At 40.6% G+C, this 23811-nt stretch overlaps 1 protein-coding gene across 3 annotated transcripts; it reads right to left on the bottom strand.

The window, feature by feature from the left end:
* Positions 1 to 1352: 1352 nt before the first annotated feature.
* Positions 1353 to 23394, bottom strand: LOC135227180 (zinc finger and SCAN domain-containing protein 16). 3 transcript variants are annotated; one of them, XM_064282240.1, is made up of 4 exons: positions 21868 to 22998; positions 20559 to 20697; positions 14223 to 14294; positions 1353 to 10607 (listed from the first exon to the last, which is right to left on the bottom strand). In XM_064282240.1, the coding sequence occupies exons 1-4, from the start codon at positions 22252 to 22254 to the stop codon at positions 10552 to 10554; spliced, it is 654 nt and encodes a 217-aa protein (XP_064138310.1). In that variant the 5' UTR covers positions 22255 to 22998; the 3' UTR covers positions 1353 to 10551. The 3 variants fall into 3 exon arrangements, with proteins under 3 accessions (XP_064138310.1, XP_023396017.2, XP_010598976.2); XM_023540249.2 differs by lacking the exon at positions 1353 to 10607 and adding an exon at positions 23005 to 23394 and having other exon boundaries at positions 10616 to 14294; positions 21868 to 22340; XM_010600674.3 differs by lacking the exon at positions 1353 to 10607 and adding an exon at positions 23005 to 23394 and having other exon boundaries at positions 10616 to 14294; positions 21868 to 22289.
* Between the last annotated feature and the right edge of the window lie 417 nt (positions 23395 to 23811).

Raw genomic sequence — 23811 nt, 5'->3', positions numbered from 1 at the left:
TGATAAAAAATTAAAATCTAGAAATGTATAAAGTAAAAAAGCGGACATTTCCTCTACCCCCAAATCTACCTAGTCTGACCTAAATTCCCAACGTCGCTGCCCGCACACAGGTTTCCTCTATCTGTGGTCGGTCGGCTTTGCAAAAAGCGCCCAGTCGCTGTCAGTCGGGTCCGAACCGCTGCCCAAAAAGTGAGTCCCCAGGATGCCCCCAAACAGGTCTCATTTTCCTCCACCTGAGGAGCCCTGTGCCTCTGTCCAGGCCGGAACCACTGTGTCTGAGGAGCCAGGAACGGCCGGCCCCCTTTTTCCAGGCCCTCTCTAGCACTGCCACCTTCCCCACTTCCGGTTGCTAAAGGCTGAAGAGTGGTCCCCGGCAGGTAAGGGGTTCGTGGCCTCCTAAACGGTAATAGCTGGGACTGGAAACCGCTGGGAGAGAAAGAGTAGCAAGTGAGTGTCGGGGTGAGGGCGAGGGGGGTGGTGCTCATTGCCGGTGGACAGGTGGGACCGCCCGGGTTGGGATTGGAATTAGGCATTTCTGTAGAGAGCAGTTCAGAAATAGGGTAACCGATATTATTATGGGTATTGTTGAAATACACACGCACACCAGCCACACAGTGAATTTTAATGAAGATCAAATATCAGATAACTGATTTAAGCAGCCTTGAGGGGAAGAAAATGCACACAATGACAACAGATTGAACAGCGCTAATGGTAGCGGCCAACACTTAACAAATCCCTTACTCTGTGCCAGGCGTTGTCATAAACCCTTTACATTTAGTCATTTAATTCTCACATCATTATGAGGTAGCTACCATCATACCACCGTTTTATAGATAGGGAACCTGAGGCACAGAGAGAATAATTGAATTAGCTAAGGTCATATAACTAATAACTGGTAGAGCCAGCCTCCTTTTAACTTGTGTGCTCTTAACTGTCTTTCATCGATAACCTGATTTTATTTGTTTAGGAAATGTGCTGTCCAGATGGAAATGTAAGTTTGTACAGAGACATATTATTGAACCAGTGTAATAAACTGCTTTCTCAGTTTCTGATTTGTAATAAATTCTTGAGCCCTTTCAAGTTTAGGTAAACTTTCAGGCATTTTGTGTGTAGTATAAACCCCACTCTTTGACTCCTCTGCCTCCTGATCTTGATTCCTAATGAAAGTGAGCAGCACCCTAATAGCTAGGAAGAAGATAGTGGCTTCAGGGCAAGAAGAGGAATAGAGAGAACAAGAGAAGGAGAATTTCTAGTAGTATCTTCAGGCGAAAAGACCAGGAAGTTCTCAGTTTTTGAAAAGCATACATCCCAGAAAGACAGAAATAGAAAGATTGAGTAGTTGAGATGCACTGGCGAGGAAAAAAAAAAAAAAAAAAGACATCTCTTACTGGGCAGAAGGACCCAAGGAGTGTTCCACAGATTTCCATTTCTGTGGAGGTTTTCCCTGCAGCTCAGGTGACAGATGACCCTGCCTTCATCCTCTAAGCTTTTTGATGGGCTTGGAGTTCTCTTCTCTGATGGGAAGAGAGTTTATAACTGGAGCTGTAAACAAGAGATCTCTTTATACTCCCACCCTGTATGTGAAGGAATAGCAGTAGTCTTAATTTCCCTAGACTCCTTTGGTTTTTTATTTTGGTGTTTATTTTTTTAATTTTTATTGTGCTTTAAGTGAAAGTTTACAAATCAAGTCCGTGTCTCATACAAAAACTTATATACACCTTGCTATATACTCGTAGTTGCTCTCCCCCTAATGAGACAGCACACTCCTTCTCTTCACCCTGTGTTTCTGTGTCCATTCAGCCAGCTGCTGTCCCCCTCGGTCTTCCCTTCTCCCCACCAAACAGGAGCTGCCCACATAGTCTCATGTATCTACTTGAGCCAAGAGGCTCATGCCTCACCATTATCATTTTCTGTCTTATAGTCTAGTCCAACCCCTGTCTGAAGAGTTGGCTTTGGGAATGGTTCCTGTCTTGGGTTAATGGAACGTCTGGGGACCATGACCTCTGGGGTCCTTCTAGTCTCCGGCAGACCATTAAGTCTGGTCTTTTTACGAGAATTTGAGATCTGCATCCCGCTGTTCTCCTGCTCCTTCAGGGATTCTCTGTTATGTTCCCTGTCATGGCAGTCATCAGTTGTAGCCGGGCACCATCTAGTTCTTCTGGTCTCAGGCTGATGTAGTCTCTGATTTATGGGGCCATTTCTGTCTCTTGGGCTCATAATTACCTTGTGTCTTTGGTGTTCTTCATTCTCCTTTGGTCCATGTGTGTTGAGACCAGTTGATGCATCTTAGATGGCGGCTTGCTAACAGTTAAGACCCTAGACGCCACTCTCCAAAATGGGATGTGGAATGTTTTCTTAATAGATTTTATTATGCCAGTTGACCTAGATGTCCCCTGAAACCATGGTCCCCAAACCCCTGCCTCTGCTATGCTGCCTTCGAAGCATTCAGTTTATTCAGAAAACTTCTTTGCTTTTGGTTTAGTCCAGTTGTGCTGACCTCTCCTGTATTGTGTGTTGTCTTTCCCTTCACCTCTCCTGTATTGTGTGTTGTTTTCCCCTTCACCTACTATCTAATTAGTGAATCCCCCTCTCCCTCCCTCCTTCACCCCTCTCATAACCATCAAAGAATATTTTCTTTGTTTAAACTATTTCTTGAGTCCTTTAAAAGGGGTCTCATACAATATTTGTACTTTTGCAACTGACTAATTTCACGCAGCATAATGCCTTCCAGATTCCTCCATGTTATGAAATGTTTCACAGATTCATCGTTGTTTTCTTATCCATGCATAGTTTTCCATTGTGTGAATATACCATAATTTATCCATTCATCCGTTGATGGGCACCTTGGTTGTTTCCATCTTTTTCCTGTTGTAAACAGTGCTGCAGCGAACATGGGTGTGCATATATCTGTTCATGCAGAAGCTCTTATTTCTCTAGGATATATTCCAAAGAGAGAGATTGCTGGATCATATGGTAGATCTATTTCTATTTTTTTAAGGAAGTGCCAAAGTGATTGTACCATTTTTCATTTCCACCAGCAGTGTATAAGTGTTCTAGTCTCTCCACAACCTCTGCAACATTTATTATTTCGTGTTTTTTGGATTAATGCCAGCCTTGTTGGAGTGAGATGGAATCTTACTGTAGTTTTGATTTGCATTTCTCTAATGGCTAATGGGAAAACCTGATGGCGTAGTGGTTAAGTGCTATGGCTGCTAACTAAGAGGTCAGCAGTTCAGATCTGCCAGGTGCTCCTTGGAACTCTGTGGAGCAGTTCTACTCTGTCCAATAGGGTCGCTATGAGTCAGAATCAACTTGACGGCAGTGGGTTTTAATGGCTAATGATTGTGAGCATTTTCTCACGTATCTGTTAGCTACCTGAATGTCTTTAGTGAAGTACCTGTTCATATCTTTTGCCCATTTTTTAAAATAAATTTTTATTGTGCTTTAAGTGAAAGTTTACAAATCAAGTCAGTCTCTCACGTAAAAACTTATATACACGTTGCTACATACTCCCAATTGCTCTCCCCCTAATGGACAGTCTGCTCCCTCCCTCCACTCTCTTTTTTCGTGTCCATTTCACCAGCTTCCAACCCCCTCTACCCTCTCATCTCCACTTCAGGCAGGAGATGCCAACATAGCCTCAAGTGTCCACCTGATGGAAGAAGCTCACTCCTCACCAGCATCCCTCTCCAACCCATTGTCCAGTCCAATCCATGTCTGAAGAGTTGGCTTTGGGAATGGTTCCTGTCCTGGCCCAACAGAAGATCTGGGGCCCATGACCACCGGGGTCCTTCTAGTCTCAGCCACACCATTAAGTCTGGTCTTTTTACGAGAATTGGGGTCTTTATCCCACTGCTCTCCTGTTCACTCAGGGGTTCACTCTTATGTTCCCTGGCAGGGAAGTCATTGGTTGTCGCCGGGCACCATCTAGTTCTCCTGGTTTCAGGCTGATGTAGTCTCTGGTTTATGTGGCCCTTCCTGTCTCTTGGTCTTTTGTCCATTTTTTAATTGGGTTATTTGTGGTTTTGTTGTTGAGTTTTTGCAGTAACATGTAGATTTTAGAGATCAGCTGCTGATGGGAAATGTCATAGCTAAAAACTTTTTCCCAGTCTGTAGGTAACCTTTTTACTCTTTTGGTGAAGTCTTTGGATGAGAATAGGTGTTTGATTTTTAGGAGCTCCCAGTTATCTAATTTCTCTTCTGGTGTTTGTACATTTCTAGTAATGTTTTCTGTATACTATTTATGCTGTGTATTAGAGCCCCTAGTGTTGTCCCTATTTTTTCTTCCATGATCTTTATTGTTTTGGGTTTTATATTTAGGTCTTTGATCCATTTTGAATTGGTTTTTATGCATGGTGTGAGGTATGGGTCTTGTTGCATTTTTTTGCAGATGGATATCCAGTTATACCAGCACCATTTGTTAAAGAGACTGTATTTTCCCCATTTAACAGACCTTGGGTCTTTGTCAAATATCAGCTGCTCATATCTGGATGGATTTATGTCTGTATTCTCAATTCTATTCCATTGGTCTCTGAATCTGTTGTTCTACCAGTACCAGCCTGTTTTGACTACTGTGGTGGTATAATATGTTCTAAAATCAGGTAGTGTAAAGCCTCTCACGTTGTTCTTTTTCAGTAATGTTTTACTTATCAGGGGCCTCTTTACCTTCCATAGGAAGTTGGTGATTTGTTTCTCCATCTCATTAAAGAATGTCACTGGTATTTCGACCGGGATTGCATTGTATCTGTAGATCGCTTTGGGCAGAACATTTTTACAATGTTGAGTCTTCCTATCCACAAGCAAGGTATGCTTTCTACTTACGTAGGCCTCTCATTTTCTCCCAGTAGTGTCTTATAGTTTTTTTTTGTATAGGTCTTTTACATCTTTGGTTAGATTTATTCCTAAATATTTTATCTTTTTAGGGAATATTGTAAATGGAATTGATTTGGTGATTTCCTCTTCGACACTCTCTTTGTTAGTGAAAGGAGTCCAACTGATTTAGTTATGTTCATGTTGTATCCTGATACTCTGGTAAACTCTTGTATTAGTTTCAGTAGTTTTCTTGAGGCTTCTTGAGGTTTTTCTGTGTATAAGATCATGTCATCTGCAAACAGAGATACTTTTACTTCTTCTTTGCCAATTTGGATGCCCTTTATTTCTTTATCTAGTCTAACAGCTCTGGCTAGGACCTCCAACACAATGTTGAATAAGAGTGGTTATAAATGGCATCTTTGTCTGGTTCCGGTTAACGGTTTCAGTCTCTCTCCGTTTCGGATGATGTTGGCTGTTGGCTTTGTATAAATGCCCTTTATAATGTTTAGGAATTTTCCTTGTATTCCTATTTTGTTGAGAGTTTTTATCATGAATGGGTGTTGAACTTTGTCAAATGCCTTTTCTGCATCAATTGATAAGACCATGTGGTTCTTGTCTTCTGTTTTATTTATGTGATGGATTATATTGATTGTTTTTCTGATGTCGAACCATCCCTACATACCTGGTATGAATCTCACTTGGTCGTGGTGAATTATTTTTTTGATATGTTGTTGAATTCTATTGGCTAGAATTTTGCTGAGGATATTTGCGTTTAAGTTCATGAGGGGTATTGGTCCGTAGTTTTCTTTTTTTGTGGAATCTTTACCTGCTTTTGGTATCATGGTTATGCTGGCTTCATAGAATGAGTTTGGGAATATTCTGTCCTTTTCTATGCACTGAAATACCATTAGTAGCAGTGGTGTTAACTCTTCTCTGAAAGTTTGGTAGAATTCTGCAGTGAAGCTGTCAAGGCCAGGGCTTTTCTTTGTTAAAAGGAGTTTTTAAATTACTTTTTCAATCTCTTATTTTGTTATGGGTTTATTTAGTTGTTCTGCCTCTGTGATAGTTTATGTAGGTAGTGTTTTTCTAGGAATGTTCATTTCCTCTAGGTTTTCAAATTTGTTAGAGTACAACTTTTCATAGTACTCTGTTACGATTCTCTTAATTTCGTTTGGGCCTGTTGTAATATCGCCCATCTCATTTCTTATATGGGTTTTTTTGCTTCGTCTCCTGTTTTTCTTACGACTGTCAGGCCAGTGGTTTATCGATTTTGTTAATCTTTTCAAAGAACTAGCTTTTGTTCTTGTTAACTCTTTCAATTGTTTTTCTGTTTTCTATTTCATTTAATTCTGCTGTAATTTTTATTATTTGTTTTCTTCTGGTGCCTGAAGATTTCTTTTATTGCTCTCTTTGTATTTGTTCAAGTTGTAGGGATAATTCTTTGATTTTGGCCCTTTCTTCTTTTTGTATGTGTGCATTTATTGATATAAATTGACCTCTGAGTACTGCTTTAGCTGTGTCCCAAAGGTTCTGATAGGAAGTGTTTTCATTCTCGTTGGGTTCTATGAATTTCTTTATTCTGTCCTTAATTTGTTCTATAATCCAATCGTTCTTGAGCAAAGTGTTGTTGAGTTTCCATGTGTTTGATTTTTTCCCCCTGATTGTTATTGACTTCTAGTTTTATGGCTTTATTTTCAGAGAAGATGCTTTGTAATATTTCAGTGTTTGGATTCTGTTAAGGCTTGCTTTATGGCCTAACGTGGTCTATTCTAGAGAATGTTCCATGAGCATTGGAAATGAAAGCATACTTGGATGCTGTTGGGTGGAGTGTTCTGTATATGTCTGTGAGTTCAAGTTGGTTAATTGTGGCATTTAGCCCTTCGGTGTCTTTATTGAGCTTCTTTCTGGGTGTTCTGTCCTTCACCAAAAGTGGTGTGTTGAAGTCTCCTACTATTATTGTGGAGCTACCTATCTCACTTTTCAGTGCTGTTAGAGTTTCTTTTATGTATCTTGAAGCTCTGTTGTTGGGTGCATAAATATTTAATATGATAGTATCCTCCTGGTATATTGTGCCTTTAATCATTATATAGTGTTCTTCCTTATCCTTTGTGGTAGATTTAAGTTTGAAGTCTGTTGTCAGAAATTAGTATAGTCAATCCTGCTCTTTATTGTTGTTTGCTTGATATATTTTTTACCATCCTTTGAGTTTTAGTTTGTTTGTGTCTTTAAGACTACGGTGTGTCTCCTGTAGGCAGCGTATAGATGGATAGTGTTTTTTTAACCCATCCTGCAACTCTGTGTCTCTTTATTGGTGCATTCAATCCATTTACATTCACGTGATGATAGATAGGTATGAATTTAGTGTTGTCATTTTGATGTCTTTTTTTGTGTGCTGTTGACAGTTTCATTTTTCCACTTATTTTTTTTGTGCTGAGTAATTTTTCTTTGTAAATCGTGTGTTCCTCTTTTTCATTGTAGTTGATTTTGTTTTTTATGAGTCTTTATGTTTTTCTTGTGTTTTATTTTGATGTTCAGGATCGTTAGTCTTCTTTGTGGTTACCTTAATATTTACCCCTATTTTTCTAAGTTTAAACCTAACTTGTATCTCCCTATATCACCTTGATTTCCTCTCCATATGGAAGTTCTATGTCTACTTTATTTAGTCCCTCTTTATTGATTTAATGTTGTCATCTTTTACATAATGACATCACTGATTCTCTGTGCATTTTTTTGAAATCCTGATTTATTTTTGTGATTTCCCTATCTGGGTTGATACCTGTTTGCACTGTCCTGTGTTCTAGTGTTGGGTTGATACCTGATATTATTGATTTCTTACCAGAGAATTCCCTTTAGTATTTCTTGTAGTTTTTTTTTTTTTTGCAAATTCCCTAAGCTTCTGTTTATCTGGAAATGTCTAAATTTTGCCTTTATATTTGAGAGACAGTTTTGGTGCATATATGATTCTAGGCTGGGAATTTTTCTCCTTCAGTGCTTTACGTATGTCATCCCATTGCCTTCTTGCCTACATGGTTTTAGCTGAGTAGTCCAAACTTATTGATTCTCCTTTGTAGGTGACTTTTCGCTTATCCCTGCCTGCTCTTAAAATTTTCTTTTTATCTTTGGTTTTGGTGAGTTTGATTACACTGTGTCTTGGTGACTTTGTTTTGGGATCCACCTTGTATGGGGTTCGATGAGCGTCTTGGATATATATATACTCTTATCTTTCACAATGACAGGGAAGTTTTCTGCCAGCAAATCTTCAACAGTTCTTTCTGTATTTTCTGTTATCCCTCCCTGTTCTGGTATTCCAGTCACTCACAAGTTATTCTTTTTGATAGAGTCCCACATGATTCTTAGGGTTTCTTCATTTTTTAAAACACTTTTATCTGATTTTTCTTCAAATATATTGTTGCCAAGTGTTTTATCTTCAGTCTCACTAATTCTGCCTTCCACTTCCTCAATTCTGCTTCTCTTTCTGTTGTGTAATTCTATAATTTTTAATTTTCTGAATTTCTGATTGCTATCGATTCTTGCAGCTTATTAAACTTTTCATTATGTTCTTGAATAATCCTCTTAGTTTCTTCAACTCTTTTATCTTTATGTTCTTTGGCTTGTTCAGCATTTTGCCTAATCTCCTTCCTGATCTCATTCCTGATGTTTTGAAGAGGACTGTATATTAATGTTTTGTAGTCTACATCTGGTAATTCCAGGAATACGTCTTTATCCGGGAGAGTCCTTGATTCTTTGTTTTGGGAGTTTGTTGAAGTGATCATTATCTGCTTCTTTACGTGATTTGATATCGACTGTTGTCTCTGAGCCATCTATAAGTTATTAATTTATTTTATGTTTGCTCACTTTATTCTAGTTCCTTGCTTTGTTTTGTTTCAATATACCCAAATAGGCTACTAGAGTGAGCTAACTTGATTATTGGAGCCTTAGAAGCACTAATGTCCTGTTACCAGATGGCTAGAGCTGTTACCAGGTATATGAGCCTAGGAATCACTCACTATTCTTGTACAGATTCAGCTCAGGTGTCCTGATAGTCGGTCACCTAGTGTGTGGTGTAGGCTCTCACCTCCTGTCTTAGAGGTGCAGTGGTGATTGGTGCATGAACAGGTTTCTGGTAACAGCAGAGGGTCACACAGTGTCTGTGAGGAAGGCACATCCCTCTTCTCTAGATCACTCTGGTTGGTGGGCTCTGCAGTGGTACCATAGGCACCCAATGCTTTTACCTGTAAGGACTGGTAGGCATCCCTTATCCTTGGACCCCTTTCATGTGTGGCTAGGTGGTGTGGTTGGAGCCTCCAGTCCTCAGGCCTCTGCTGTGGGTAGGTGAAGGCCTTGTTTAATAGGCAGAGCAGTATCAAAACTCCAAAACCTGCCTCTCCACCGCACAGCTGAAATTATTACAGTCAGGCCTCAAACAGATTTGCCCTTGCAATGTAATAGCCAGATCCCATCTGGTGTAGTGGAGCCACCTGGATCCATACAAGGGTGAACGACAAAGTCTGTGGATCGATTGTGCCTGGACTGCAGCCACTTCAGCTCTGAGTTTCCAGATTAGGGGAGTCGGCAGAGTATTTTTCCCTTATTTGTTAATTTGTTCCTTCTCCAAGGTCAGGAGAAAGGCTCAGGGAGTGCAGCAGGACCTCTCTCAGGCCCAGGGAAATCAACTGTTAATGAAGCCGCCTGGGGTAAAGGGAGGAGGAATCAGATAGATTTCTTTCAAGAGGAGGAGCTGTTAGATCCATGTGGTAAATTAGACAAAATTACTTATCTTGTGCTGAGAATGCTGTTTTACCTTAGATTCCAGAGGTGTGTGTAGCCTCTGTGCTGGCTTGGGTCCCCACCAAGATCGCCTCCGAGGGTTAGGGCTGCATCCCACGCTTGCCTTCTTTCGTTGAAGCTGCCGTGTCCTAAACATCATGGTCTGCCCTGCTGCAGGCACCCCACAGGGTTGGGGGTGCACCACTTTGCTTGCCTTCTTTCGCTAAAGCGGCCGTGTTCCTGAAAACTACCATCAAGAAGTCGGGGCCGAGGCACTGCTGCAGGCTCGGCAACTCCTCACTGCTTCTGCACCATCTCTTCTTCTCCCATCACTCAGTCTGATTTCTTAACTTTGCCTTTGATGCTCAGGGTTCCTAACTTGTCATATATATAATTGATTCACTTGTTTTTTTCAGGTCCTTGTTGTAAAAGGGATCACTGGAAGTGTCTGACTACTCTGCCATCTTGGCCCCACCTCCTAACTTTATTTTTAAAATATGTTTCTAATGCTAAAGACTTAATATTTTCTTTTTAAGACATCAAAAGATCCTCTGTTTCAGTAGTTTCAAATGCTTTGAGATACTGCTCTGACCGTTATAGTAAGTCATAAGTCATAAAACAAGTGTTAGTGTGAAACTAGGTGATTTAAACATTTTACCAGTTGATGTATGACATCCAAAGTCAACTTACATTTTTTTTTAAAGGAGCATTATTTTCAAAAGATATAAAAGATTCATCTTGCCATAGCAGCAGATACAAAAATGACTTGTAGTTTTCGTGATCTCAAACACAATGCAAAAGCAAGTGTGCTTAATTATTGTCTTCAACAAGATTTTGAAGTGTGATTTGATCACTTCTTTCCAGATTCTTTTGATGACGACTATTCCTAAAACCAGTCAAGGAGCCAGAGGTTTGTGGCAGGTTGATGGTGGTGTGAATTTGAATGTGGTAGGCTGTTGGTCACAATTCCTGTCATGCTATAGAATTCTCAAATAAGGCATGTAAAACTGTTGCAAGTACATGAAATCCTAATGCATTCAGAAGACACAAAGAAAAACAACTGGATTACACTTTAAAAAAACCAAAAACCAAAAAACCAAACCCATTGCCGTCAAGTCGATTCTGACTCATAATGACCCCATAGGACAGAGTAGAGCTGCTCCATAGGGTTTCCAATGAGTGGCTGGTGGATTCAAACTGCCAACCTTTTGGTTAGCAACTGAGCTGATAACCACCATGCTACCATCTACTCCTCACTTATTGACTATATCATTATCTGACATTTCACATTTATGACAATAGTAAAAAAATCAACTATCCAACTATTTTGTGTATTAATGATATACGTCTGGCAGTAATGAGAATGCTGAGGTGTGAGGTGAGACTGACGCTGGCTGTGATGCTTAAGGTTGTGTGTCAACTTGGCTGGGCCATGATTCTCAGTGGTTTGGCAGTTATGTAATGATATAATTTGGCAGCTGTTTTAATCATCTAATGCTGCTGTAACAGAAATACCACAAGTGGATGGCTTTAACAAAGAGAAATTTATTCTCTCACAGTCTAGGAAGCTAGAAGTTAGAATTTAGGGTGCCAGCTCCAGGGGAAGGCCCTCGTTCTCTGTTGGCTCTAGGGGAAGATCCTCGTCATCAGTCCCCTCTGGGCAGTGAGCTTCTCAGTGCAGGGACCCTGGGACCAAAGAATGCGATATTCTCCTGGCTCTTGTTTCTTGGTGCTATGAGGTCCCCTCATCTCTCTGCTTGATTCTCTTTTATATCTCAAAAGAGATTGACTTAAGACATAACTAATTTTGTAGATTGAGTCCTGCCTCATTAACATAACTGCCGCTAATCCCACCTCATAAATATCATAGAGGTAGGATTCACAGTACATAGGAAAATCACCTCAGATGACAAAATGGTGGACAGTCATACAATACTGGGAATCATGGCCTAGCCAAGTTGACACACATTTTTTGGGGACACAATTCAATCCATAATAGCTTTTATATAATGATGTAATTTGGCAGTGATGTAATGATATAGTCATCCTCCATTTTCACATAATGCCAGTTTTCACATAAATGACCTGGTCTTTGGAGCCTAACCATGTCAGTGAGGAGTGGGCATATTCACCTCTTTAAAGTATTAGTACCCGAAAAGTCCCAGTTTCTCATTACTGTAGGGTATCTGACTGAAGATACTACCTTGTAAAGGTAACGGCGCTCATTTCATAAAAGCAAGGTAGTAGTTCAAACTTTCAATTTATATTAGGTCATTGTATTTCCTTTAATAATCACTTCCCTTCCATTAGAGTACACTCCTCTTTTGAAGGATGAAAAATGCCATGAAGTTATTATTACTAAATTATTTTCTTTTAGGGTGTTTGTGTTTTATCTCCTGTTGTCATTGTAAGCCTCTCAGGTGTCTCTTTAGCTGCTTTTCTGAACTCAGAATAAGATAATATCAAGGTTGGAATGTGCCTTACCAGTAATCAGTTTAGACCAATGTCCATTAGCACTTTCTGTGATGATAGAAATGGCCTCTATCTGTGCTGTCCGATACAGTAGCCACTAGCCACATGTGGCAATTGAGTGCTTGAAATATGACTAATGTGACTGAGGAACTGGATTTTTCATTTTATTTCATTTGAATTCATTTTAAGTTTAGATTTAAATAGCCACATATGGCTACCGGATCAACATCTTCCTATCTCTCTCAGTTTACAATAACCTAAAACCTAGCAGAGAAGTGATTTATCCAAAGTTACAGGTCCCTAACACACTCTGTTATCCCACTTTCCACCAGCTCCTGATCACTTACTGCTTCCCCTTCCATGTTAATGTTTTCCTCAGTTTGCTGTGTTTTTTTTCTGACGGCTGCTGCTTTTTTATCTTGGCAAAACAAAAATTTCCCACAAAATGACAACCCTCCCCTTTAAGATGAAAAAAAAAAAATTTAGACCATTGTATCAGTGTTATGGATTGAAATGTGTCTCCCAAAAACATGTGTTGTAAATCCTTACCCTTATACCTGTGGATGTAATCCCATTTGGGAATAAGGTTTTCTTTTGTTATATTAATGAGACAGTATCATTATAAAAACTAAACCTGTTGCTGTTGAGTTGATTCTGACTCATAGCGACCATATAGAACACAGTAGAACTGCCTCATAGGGTTTCCAAGGAGTGGCTGGATTTGAACTGCTGCCTTTTTGGTTAGTAGCTCTTAACCACTGTGCCACCAGGGCTCCAAACTAAACCAAATCCATTGCCATCAAGTCCATTCTGACTCATAGCAACCCTGTAAGACAGACTAGAACTGCCCCACAGAGTTTCCAAGGAGCAGCTGGTGGATTTGAACTGCCAACCTTATGCTTAGCAGCCGAGCTCTTAACCACTTCGCCACCAGGGTAAACATATCAGTATAGGGTGTGTTTTAAGCTAATCACTTCAGAGATACAAAAGGAGCAGATCAGGCACAGAGGCAAGCAAGCACAGATGGAGGAAGACAGATGTTCACCACATGAAGACTGACGAGGAACCAAGAACAGAAGCTGAAAAGCGACAAGGACCTTCCCCCAGAGCCCACACAGAGAGAAAGCCTTCTGAAGCTGGTGTCCTGATTTCAGACTTCTAGCCTCCTAAACTATGAGAAAATAATCATTAAGGCCACTTCTGGTATCTCTGTTACAGCAGCACTAGATAACTAAGATAGTCAGTAAAGATGGAAATCAAATAATTAGCATTGCTATAGTTCTTAATTTCAAAAGCAGTTTTCACATCTATTTTAATTTATCCTTACAACATACCTGGTGGGCCTCCGTTATCATTTGCACTTTACAGAAGGGGAATTGAAGGCAGAGAAAAATTTGAAAGTCTTTCCTAAAGTCATACACACTGGGTAGTTAGGTAAAAAGGAGCTAGAGCAGAGAGAGAAGGAACTCACTGTCTTTGAATCAGGAAACAAGTGAGAAGCATTGTCAGTTGACAGGGCTTTCTGGAATGATAACTCTTAATTCCTCCCCAAACTGAACTGATTTAGAAATGAGGGAAATTTTACTCAAATAGATTCTGGTACCAGAGAGGTTTTTAATGAAGTTTTGCCCACATTCAGGATACTCATAAAATCTGTAAGGTAGATTCTCTGGTAACTAATTAGGTCTGAGCATCTAAAGGAATTTTCTTACTTTCAACATATTAATAGAGCTTGTTTGCTGTATGAATTCTGTGATGTCGAATAAGGGCTGAACTCACACGGAAAGGCCTCCCACACTGATCACATTCATAGGGTTTTTCACCTGTGTGGATTCTCTGATGCTGAATAAGACCCGTGCGCCCACTGAAATCTTTCCCACATTCTTTACATTTATAGGGTTTTACTCCAGTGTGTACTCTATGATGTCCAATAAGATGTGAGCGTTGAATGAAGGCTTTTCCACACACATCACATTTATAGGGCTTCTCTCCGGTGTGAGTTCTCCTGTGTTTACTAAGGTCTGAACTATGACTAAAACTTTTTCCACATTCATCACATTTATATCGTCTTCTTTCCCTGTGTTGCCACTCTAATCTGATCTCACTTTCATTAGCGTCTTTGGATTCAGGATGCTGAGAGATGTCTTTGTTAAATCTGTTGTTTATCTCACCAACAGACTCCGTGTCTTTGGGCATATCCTCTTCCCGGGTCAACTCTTCATTCTTAGTCCTGGTTTTATCACCTATAAAAAACAAACATTGCACAAACAGGTTCTGTTTTAGGTTTGAAAGAAAAAGGGCCTATGGAAGAAAACATGTAATGTTACAGATGGGCTATAACGAGAAGTCACGTACAGCACACATCAGATATTTGGTACCATCTTATTTTTGGTACTTTCATAGCATAGATTCACAATATAGGGAGTAAGTTAAGAATTGAGGCCAGTAAGGGGGATAGCAGCAGAATATGTTGTCTGGGAGTGGATTATGAAGATTAAGAAGTGAGGAAAAATCAATAGTGTGGATTAAGGGGCTACCTGGCAACCCTGTGGAAAGGTGGTATGGTAAATGGGAATTATAAGTATGCCAAGGATAATTAATAGGGATAGACAGAGACTGGGGAACAGAGATGGGGAAGGAGGGCGGGGCAGGTAAAAGTTCGAGAGAAACAGGCAGAGACCTGAAACAGGTGTAAGTGGGAGTACAAGCAAATAAAAGTGACTGGAGAGGATAATGGGATTAGGGGTCTGATAGGAATATAGTGAAGAGGAGCCAACAAAAGAGGGAAGCATTTATGAGGGATAGTAGCTGGAAGCAGAATGAGAGCATGCAGGTCAGGGTGAATAGAAGAAGATGAACAGGAAGTGACAGTGGATGGTCTGGTGTGTGCTGGGCTCAATCTTTTTTTTTCTGAAATTGATATCCTCCTGTTAGAATCCTAGATCAGTGGTTCTCAACCTTTACTATGTATCACAGTCATTGGATGATTTATTAACACAGATAGCTGGGCCCCATCCCTCAGAGTTTCTGATTTGGTAGGTCTGGGATGGCTCCCCTTAATGTGCATTTCTAAGAAGTTTCCTGCTGAGACAGATACTGCTGGTCCAGGGACCATATTTGGAGAGCCACTGGCCTAGCCATTGAAGGCTTTTCTCAAATGCTGTCTCTTCCAGCAAGTCTTTCCTAATTTCCCAATTTGGATGTGATGACTCTTTTCCTATTCTCCATGTTCTCAACCCCAAGCTTAACCAGCAAATTCTCAATATTTGTTGAGTTGAAACTTATAAGAAAATACCTGTTTTGATGATGTTCGGAGGGGGTAGAAGTTGCCAACTATTTGCTCATGCTGAAACGACCTACAGACTACCAGCAGACCTAGGAATCCCAGTTCCAACAATTATTTAAAATGGTTAAAGATGATTTTCAGTGGTTCATGCAACAACTTGGCTATGACAAAGAAGCAGCAAGTCCTACCAGAACATTTCAGTACCTGGCCTGGGTATGGAAAGTGCTGGCTCTGGCCCAGCCATTCCTCATTGTCATCACCTTGTCCCTTTCCTGCCAAATCTTCCTGAAATCTTACCTTCCTCCCTACAGTCATTTTTACCAGGTAATGGACTTTCTCAGTTTGATTATTTGCTCTAAGATAACACTATTTGGGAATCTGAATGTCACATTATCTCTGGCTGGAAATCATAAGAGCTAGATTAGAGCCAGAATGTCCAGATTCCAGTCCTGCTGATAATTGTTTAAAATTTGACAGATAACCACTTCCAGTTTCCTTATCACTTCTGTGTTCTTCTTACCTAGTGTCTGGATGATCAGATGAGAGAATGTATGATAAAGCATTTTGAAAAATATACTGTGTGACAGAAGTATTGCTAAATTTATTAGGGCAATAATTACAGAGTAAATCATGGAAATCATAAGACACCCCCATACCATTAGGAAAAATGTTCTCAAACATCAATATATTGGCCCAACAGCTTTGTTGTCACACTGGAGTCACTGCTAGTCTGCTTTCCCGGGAGTTATCGATGAAGATGGATCATATTTTTTAAAAAAGATACAAAGAGTTGGCATCAATGGTTAGGTCACCATCTTTAGGTCAAAAGACTTTTTTAAATCTGAGGTCAGTTTTCCTTGGTCAGCAATTCAATAACTCATTCCCTTAGATCTGCAGTTGAACAACGTAAAGAATATGGTACGAGAAGTGTCAAATGTAAACTTTCTCATCTCAGGGACCTGCAGAGTCTACTCTTTGGCTAACTGGAGTTCCAGAGTTTTGTTTCTGTATCTCTTCCAAGTGCCAGCTAGTCCCAGGCCCAAAGGATTTCAGACCTTGTTTTAGAATTGAAAAAACCAGGAATCTTAGGGCTCTAGTATCTTCTTCTGCCAGGGACATTCTTCCAATATCACCTTGGCATATGAAATACCAAAAATCCTCATCAGGTACTATTCCAGACAGGTTCCGGCCCTGCTGGTTACTGAGAGGAGCATAAGTCCACAAAGACCATTTGATTACCACATGTACCAGTTGCTTAAAAGTCTAGGGGAGAAAGGACAAGACTGAATGCTGAGTGAAGTGAAACTGTAACAGTTAGGGAGACTGTCACTTACTGCTAATAGAGAGTTGTCATTGTGGGTTAGTAGCATATCCCAAAAGACCCAATATCCTTTTGAAATACTTTAAAACATGTTATAAAGAATTGTAAGATACTCAGCTCTCCAAGTTCTTCTGTTTTATATAAAGATAATTCTATATTAAGTGATTACTATTAGAATCCCCAGTTATATATACGGAGATGATTCCCATTACCCTTGGCAACAGCTAACACAAATAATACGGTCTTACTGGTGTGGATACAATGAATCTTTTTAAACAAGAAACCCTGCATAAAAACACTGTCAGTCCCTCTATTCAACAGTAAGTATATTCTTAAAAGATACAGGCTTTTTGGTACCTCCTCATGATGGTTTTAAAAAATTGTTCTGAATTAGCAGGCAGGAGCCCCAGATTCTAATCCTAATCTCAGTGGTGTCTAAAACGCCTTATGGAAATTTGGACAAAGCATAACTACTGTGGGTCTGTTTCTTTAACTGTAAAATGATGGGTTAGACCAAATATTAAGTACTTTTAATAAAGTTGATGGCCACTTCTTGAAATGTATGTGTTGTGGTGATTTTTGTAGGGTTAGTTGGTTTGTTTGGAGGGGAGTATGGTGGTGGTAGTGATAGTGGCAAACACAGATAAAAACTGTAAAGGTTGCTGGTGGTGTACCTCAGGAAAAAGTCATGTTTATACTGTTCAATGTAGACAAAATGCATCTCCCTAAGAAGTCTCAGATCTCAGAATAGCCAGATTTCCTGAAGCATTTTACAGTGGCTTAGATAAAGAAAAGTCAATTCATATTTTAAGAAAAGTCAATTCGTATTTAACATAATATTGCTTTGAGATGTTATTCTGGCAGCAGCATATGTGCAAGCCTCTACAATTTTAGGTGCAGGAAGTGTGCATTTTTTTTGGGCTTAAGCTAACAGGAAGTAGAATGAGCAGTTCAGGAAGTATTTGTAGAGAAACAGAAGGGAAGACAACAATTTATACTTTTACATAGACAAGCCATTACTGATTATAAATCTGTATTCTGCATAGTAGAATTAATGTAGCATGTTGACATATTATTGAGATGTATTTTATAAGTGCATGTCCTGTCTTGTCTCAAAGGTTGGGAGAGAAATTGATTACATACCTCCTCACAGGAAAGAGATGAAGATTCCTCCACAGAGTTAAGCTTACCAAAGCTTATTAAAATGAAGAATATAAGAAGCACCTTATAGCTTCTGACCCTCTGAAACCAGTCTTGGTAAGACTACCAAACCCACTTCCTTGGAGTCCATTCCTACTTATAGTGACCCTACAGGACGGAGTAGACTGCCCCATAGGGTTTCCAAGGGTGTAAATCTTTAAGGAAGCAGACTGCCACATCTTTCTCCTACAGAGTGGCTGGTGGGTTCAAACTGCTGACCTTTTGGTTAGCAGCCGAGTGCTTTAACCATTCAACCACCAGGGCTCCCTGTAAGACTACCATTAACTACTAAATGCCAAATTCAGTGGACTCTTTTCAGTCCTTATCTTGTGTCCTATCAGTAGCATAGGCCACTGCTGATCTCTCCTCCTGGCTGAAACTCCTCCCTTGGTCTCTGGGATACCATTCTCTTCTGTTTCTACTAGCTTTCTGACAGCCCTGCTATGTCTACTTCACAGAATCCTCTTCCCTTCTCCAAAACTTAAAGGGCAACATGCCTTCAGAATTTTGCATGTGGTTCTTATTCTTTTTACTTTATAATTTCTTCCTGGTCAACCTCATCTATACCCATGTATTCTATCATCTACCCAGGATGACTCCCAAATTCTCTATCTCCTCACACACCTTTCTTCTAAATCTAGAACCATATTTCACACTGCACTGCCTGTTGAATTTTATTTCCTTGGATGTTTCCAATGTACTGCAAATTCACATGTATAAAAATTAATTCCCTCAAATCTTCACACATAGACAGACCCCCCTCTGGTTCTCCTATCTCAATTACTGGCACCATTATCCACCTAGTTGCCCAAACTACAAACTTGGGATTGTATTAAATGTCCCCCTCCCTCCACCATATTCAATCAGATCTGCTGATTTTACTTCCTAAATATCTCTTATCTCTTGAATTTTCCCCTATCTCTTCCCTGTCCCCTCTGTTATATTTGCGAGTGCCCATCCCACCCTCTGCCTCATGTTTATACCTGTTCACTCTCCTACAGTTCAGTACTCATTCACTTATAAACAAACAAAAAACTGATGATGTCAAGTTGATTCCAACTTGTAGTGACCCTATACTTACAGACTTTAGAAAATAGAGAAGAAAAGAAATCATCTGCGATTTCGTTATGCTGAGACAACTGCCATTTACATTTGGAGAGATCCTTCCAATCTTTTTTCTATTATATACCAAACCAAAAGCCAAACCCACTGCCATCGAGTTGATTCTGACTCATAGCGACCCTATAGGACAGAGTAGTACTGCCCCATACAGTTTCCATGGAGCACCTGGTGGATTTGAACTGCTGACCTTTTGGTTAGCAGCCGTAGCTCTTAACCACTATGCTACCCTATAGAAACTTAAAAAAGTATGGACAGTGATCTTTTCAAACACAAGTATGTGTGACCGATTTGTCTATTTAAAATAATATAACAGATCTCCACCTGACTGGATGAGTTTCCATTTCCTCAGTGTGGCATTCAGGACTCTTTGCTGGCCTTTGTTTTTCCTTCCCACAAAATTCTCCGTATCAAAATCAAAGTCAGAACAGTTGCTGTTCTTAGAATGCATTATGTTGTCATGCGTTTACTCACTGTTCTCTCTGGAATGTTACCCCTTCCCGGTTCCTACCCTTTTGACCATCTCGGTTCAAACAAACCTACTTCTGCAGGCCTGCCACAGGGACAGTGGTCCTTTTCTCTATAGCTCACAGTATATCTTTAGTATAGTGATTATCACATGTTATTGCAACTACTTACTTCCCTCTGCTTCTTGAAGAGAGGAACTCAAGTGTCTTGTCTTTGTATTCTTTACATCTAGCATGATGCCTGACATATATATGCTGCTCAATAAAAATGTTTAATGAAAGTAGAAGGAGTGAACAGAACAGGTGGTTCTCAACCTCACCTCTAAAGCCAGCCAATAACCAACCCTCCACTCCTAGAGTTAAAGCACTGAAAGGCTCCTTTAATTATATATAGCAGAATCTGCTAGAACATCTCAGCTCAAAATAGTTTTTCAGATTAGACAAATCACCTCTCTTAGAATGAGAAAACCATACTGGTAAAATTTAAGTAGTGAGAATGGAATCCAAATAGGTCAGAGAGTAATGTACTGCCCAGGGGGGCAAATTATGGACATGAGTGCCTCTAGAGAAAGGGTGGGGAGTGTTGAAAAAGGTAAGGCTTGGGCAAATAGGGATTTAAATTTTGCCAGTTTTTTTTTTGTGTGTGTGTAGCCTGGGGATATACTATATGCCCTTGTTTGCAATTAGTGAGCTAAGTAGTGGAATTGGGGACCAAACCTGGTCAACATGACATGAACACAAACACAAAATAGCCTACTGCATTGACGGATCCTCACTCTCCCCTACTTCTTTCACATGAGGGGGTTCATAAATTTTCCCACTTCAGAATAGAAATTTAAGGGAATTTGCAAGTAGAATCACAACATAATCTGAAAGGATATTTAAAAACCAATGCCAACCCCCTCTACCACGCCTTGGGCCAGATCTCAGCTTTTAAGTCTAGTGGAAAACTATAAATCTTTCAGTGATGGAGCAGAACTAGGAAAGGGGATAAAATCTTCCATAGTGAGGTGGAGGACAAGCAGGCAGAACCTTAAAAGGAGAAGATGAAAGGGAGAAAGCTCTCTAACTTAAGTAGCCATCTCTTCCCTCACACAAAACTGTTGCTCCTTACCATTTCTTTGGGGCTCTCCAGATTCCTCCTTCAGCTGGGTCTTCTTGGGATGGAGGTGGATAGTCAGTGACTCATGTGGCCTTCCCAAGGGGGCCAACTTGTCAAAGAGTATGTCCTGTCTTTCTGAATTGGCTGGGGCCTGGGAACAATGAGGATATGATTGGGCTTGTAAGGTAGATTTTGTGGAAACAGAAAACTTCAGAGAAAAGATCAAAAGAAGCATCTGCTAGGGATATAGGAAAAAAGACAAATTCTCATTCAATTGCAAATAGCAATAAATGTACATTTCTGCAGCTCAAGACACTGGAGGGAGAGTGGCTCTCCTATTGGCCTGTAGAGGTCCAGGGTCATAGTCTTGGGACTTGGACCTAAACCCAAACCAAACCCACTGCCTCTGAGTTGATTCCAACTCATAGTGACCGTGTAGGACGGGGTTAGAACTGCCCTATAGGGTTTCCAAGGCTGTAAATCTTTATGGAAGCAGATTTTCACATCTTCCACGGAGTGGCTGGCAGCTTTGAATCAGCCTACCTTTTGGTTAGCAGCCAAGTGTTTAACCACAGCTCCACCAGAGTTCCTGGGACTCGGAAGGTACCTTAAAAATCATCTAGTCCAACTTCTACCAAATGAGGGCATTACTTCTATAACTGTGCTGTCCACTACTGTGTGGCTATTGAGTACTTGAAGTGTGGCTAGCTCAAATCAAGATATACTGTATGTGTAAAATATACATCAAATTAAAAAAAAAAAAAAACCCAAAATGTAAAATAGCTTTTTTTTTTTTTTAAATATTGAATACATTGTTAAACATTTTAGGTTAAATAAATTAAAATTGATTTCACTTGTTTATTTTTTAATATGGCTACTAGAAAATTTAAATTATGTATATGGCTTACATTACATTTCTATTGGGCAGTACTGTTCTGTAATACCCTTAACATCTACTTGAACCCCTACTTGAATACTTCTATGGACAAGTAGTTCATTACATTACAGGGTAGCCCATTTTATTTATAGTAAGCTATAAATGTTAGAAAATTCTTTTTGTCCACCCTCTGATACCTGTCTGCCTTCCCGTACCTTCCCACTGATCCTAGCCTTCTAAACACGTAGAATCAGTCAACTGTCTCCTCTCTGTACTCACCCATACTTTAGTTATTTCACATTGGCAGTTAGATCCCTCCCTAAATGTTGTTCTTGTCTAGGCCACACGTATTAAATATCTCCAGGTGTTCTTTCTTATGCCTTTTGCTTTGGTTGGGTCCATGCACCCTGATTTCTCATAGCCAAATGATTGTCCCTTTCCCACCTGCTTTTCGGGTTCATCAAGCTCTCTTTCCAGATCCTCCAGCACAATCACGGCCTCTTCTCCAGTCTCTGGATGGTGCGCCTGCACCCATGCTTGCAGGTCCTTAGGGAGAATGCTCAGGAACTGTTCCAGCACCAGCAGGTCTAAAATCTGCTCCTTGGTATGACACTCTGGTCTCAGCCATTGGCGGCAAAATTCCCAGAGCTGGGTAAGAGCTTCTCGGGGTCCAGGTGAATCCTGATAGCAGAGTTTCCTGAAGCACTGCCTGAAGAGTTCCCTCCTGTGAGGACTGTTCTTTTGTGAGATGGAGTCCTGTCCCCAGTAATGGTCCTCTACCTTCACTATCAGAAGTCCACTCTGTTCCTCATGTTTCAGGGCTGTGGCCATTCTGGGCTTTGTTGTTCAGGAGATGAATGCTCAATCTGGGATTGATTCAGGAAAAATCACTTAGGATCTTGCCTTAAGAGAGACTCCTAAGGCATAAATAAGATGTTACCACAGAAAAAAACTACAGAGGAACTACAAAAGCTGCTATAAACAAAAACACACGAAGCTGAACCAACAGAGTGCAATCAGAGAAAACAGTCTCATATAGGAGGCTATAAAAAAAGAACAAGTGAAGGCCGGACATGGATTTGAATCTGGGCTCTACAGTGTGATTTAGAGTTATCTAGACTAGAGCTACAGACCCTCATCTAGAAAATTCTCATATGTTCCTCATAGGATTGTGGTATAGATTAAATAAGAGAACGTATGCAAAGCCGCTGGCATAGCGGCTGGCACTAGTAAACCCTAAATGAACGCCAAGAATCAACAGCTTTATTAAAAGGCCCTTCCATTCCACATGAGATCAGCTTGTGTCCTCCGGATTCTGGGCTTTAGGACTATGGGCGATAACTCGGGAAGGGAATCAGGTGGGGGCCTCCACAAAAAGAAAAGGGAACTCGCAACTAGTGTCTGCGTTTCAGCCCGTTCTCTCCCCAAAGGTCGGCCCAAGTCCTCTCCTGTAGATCTGTCGAGGGGAGGGACAGGAGCGTCGTCCTGTGCCCGCGACTGGGCAGGTGTGGGGGTGGGGGTTGCTGCTGACCACAGTTCTACCCTGCCTTTTACTCCACCCCGGAACCGGGAGAGACTCACCTCACCGGCCTAAAGGAACAAGTGCGAAAGCTGGCGTTCCTGGGCGGCCCCAAACAAAGGCTGGACTCCAAGCGGCCAATCCGCACCCGGCCTTCCGGGCCGCTCTAGGAAGTCGCGCCTCACTGACAACCGCCGAGCTATCCCCCTTCGCCCTAGCCCGTGAAGGACCAGGTTATACTGTACAACCACCGATCGGGATGCGGAGGCTGCAAGCTCGTGAAAAAAATATTTTTTGTTTTAGTTTAATTTTTGAATAAATAGTGCATTCGTATTGATCAAAATTTAAAAACAATAAGTGTTCCCTAGCGTCTGGTTTGGCAACCAGTACTTTTCGAGAGATGTGTATCCTTCCATTGGTACATTACGCAGACACATATTCCCCTCACATCCCCCCGCCCCTGCCCAAAGGGTAGCACACTGTGCAATTTGTTCTACGCCTTGCTTTTTTTTTTTTTACCCCCTCCTGCTTTTTTGCTAATAGATCTTGGGAGATTGTACATAAATCTTGCTCTTTTTTTTTTTTTTTTAAACCTGTGGCATAGTATTCCGCTGTAAAGATGTGCCCGAATTTATCAATTACTGCACCATCGATGGTCATTCAGCCTGTTTCCAGTCTTTTGCTTTTTCAAATGCTGCAATAAATTACTGTGAACACACATCATTCCTCATGGGTAAGGATACCAGGGGCGGATTGCCCAATAAGTAAGGTAAGCATGAGCTTACTTGTGCTTACTTGCTAGATGTGGTGAAACCCATGTGAAACTGTTCACTACAGATTAGTAAATAACCACAAGCAAACCCGGGTTT

Source organism: Loxodonta africana, chromosome 1 (assembly GCF_030014295.1).
Source record: "Loxodonta africana isolate mLoxAfr1 chromosome 1, mLoxAfr1.hap2, whole genome shotgun sequence".
Taxonomy (NCBI): domain Eukaryota; kingdom Metazoa; phylum Chordata; class Mammalia; order Proboscidea; family Elephantidae; genus Loxodonta; species Loxodonta africana.
This window is presented reverse-complemented; position numbering and strand designations above follow the sequence as displayed.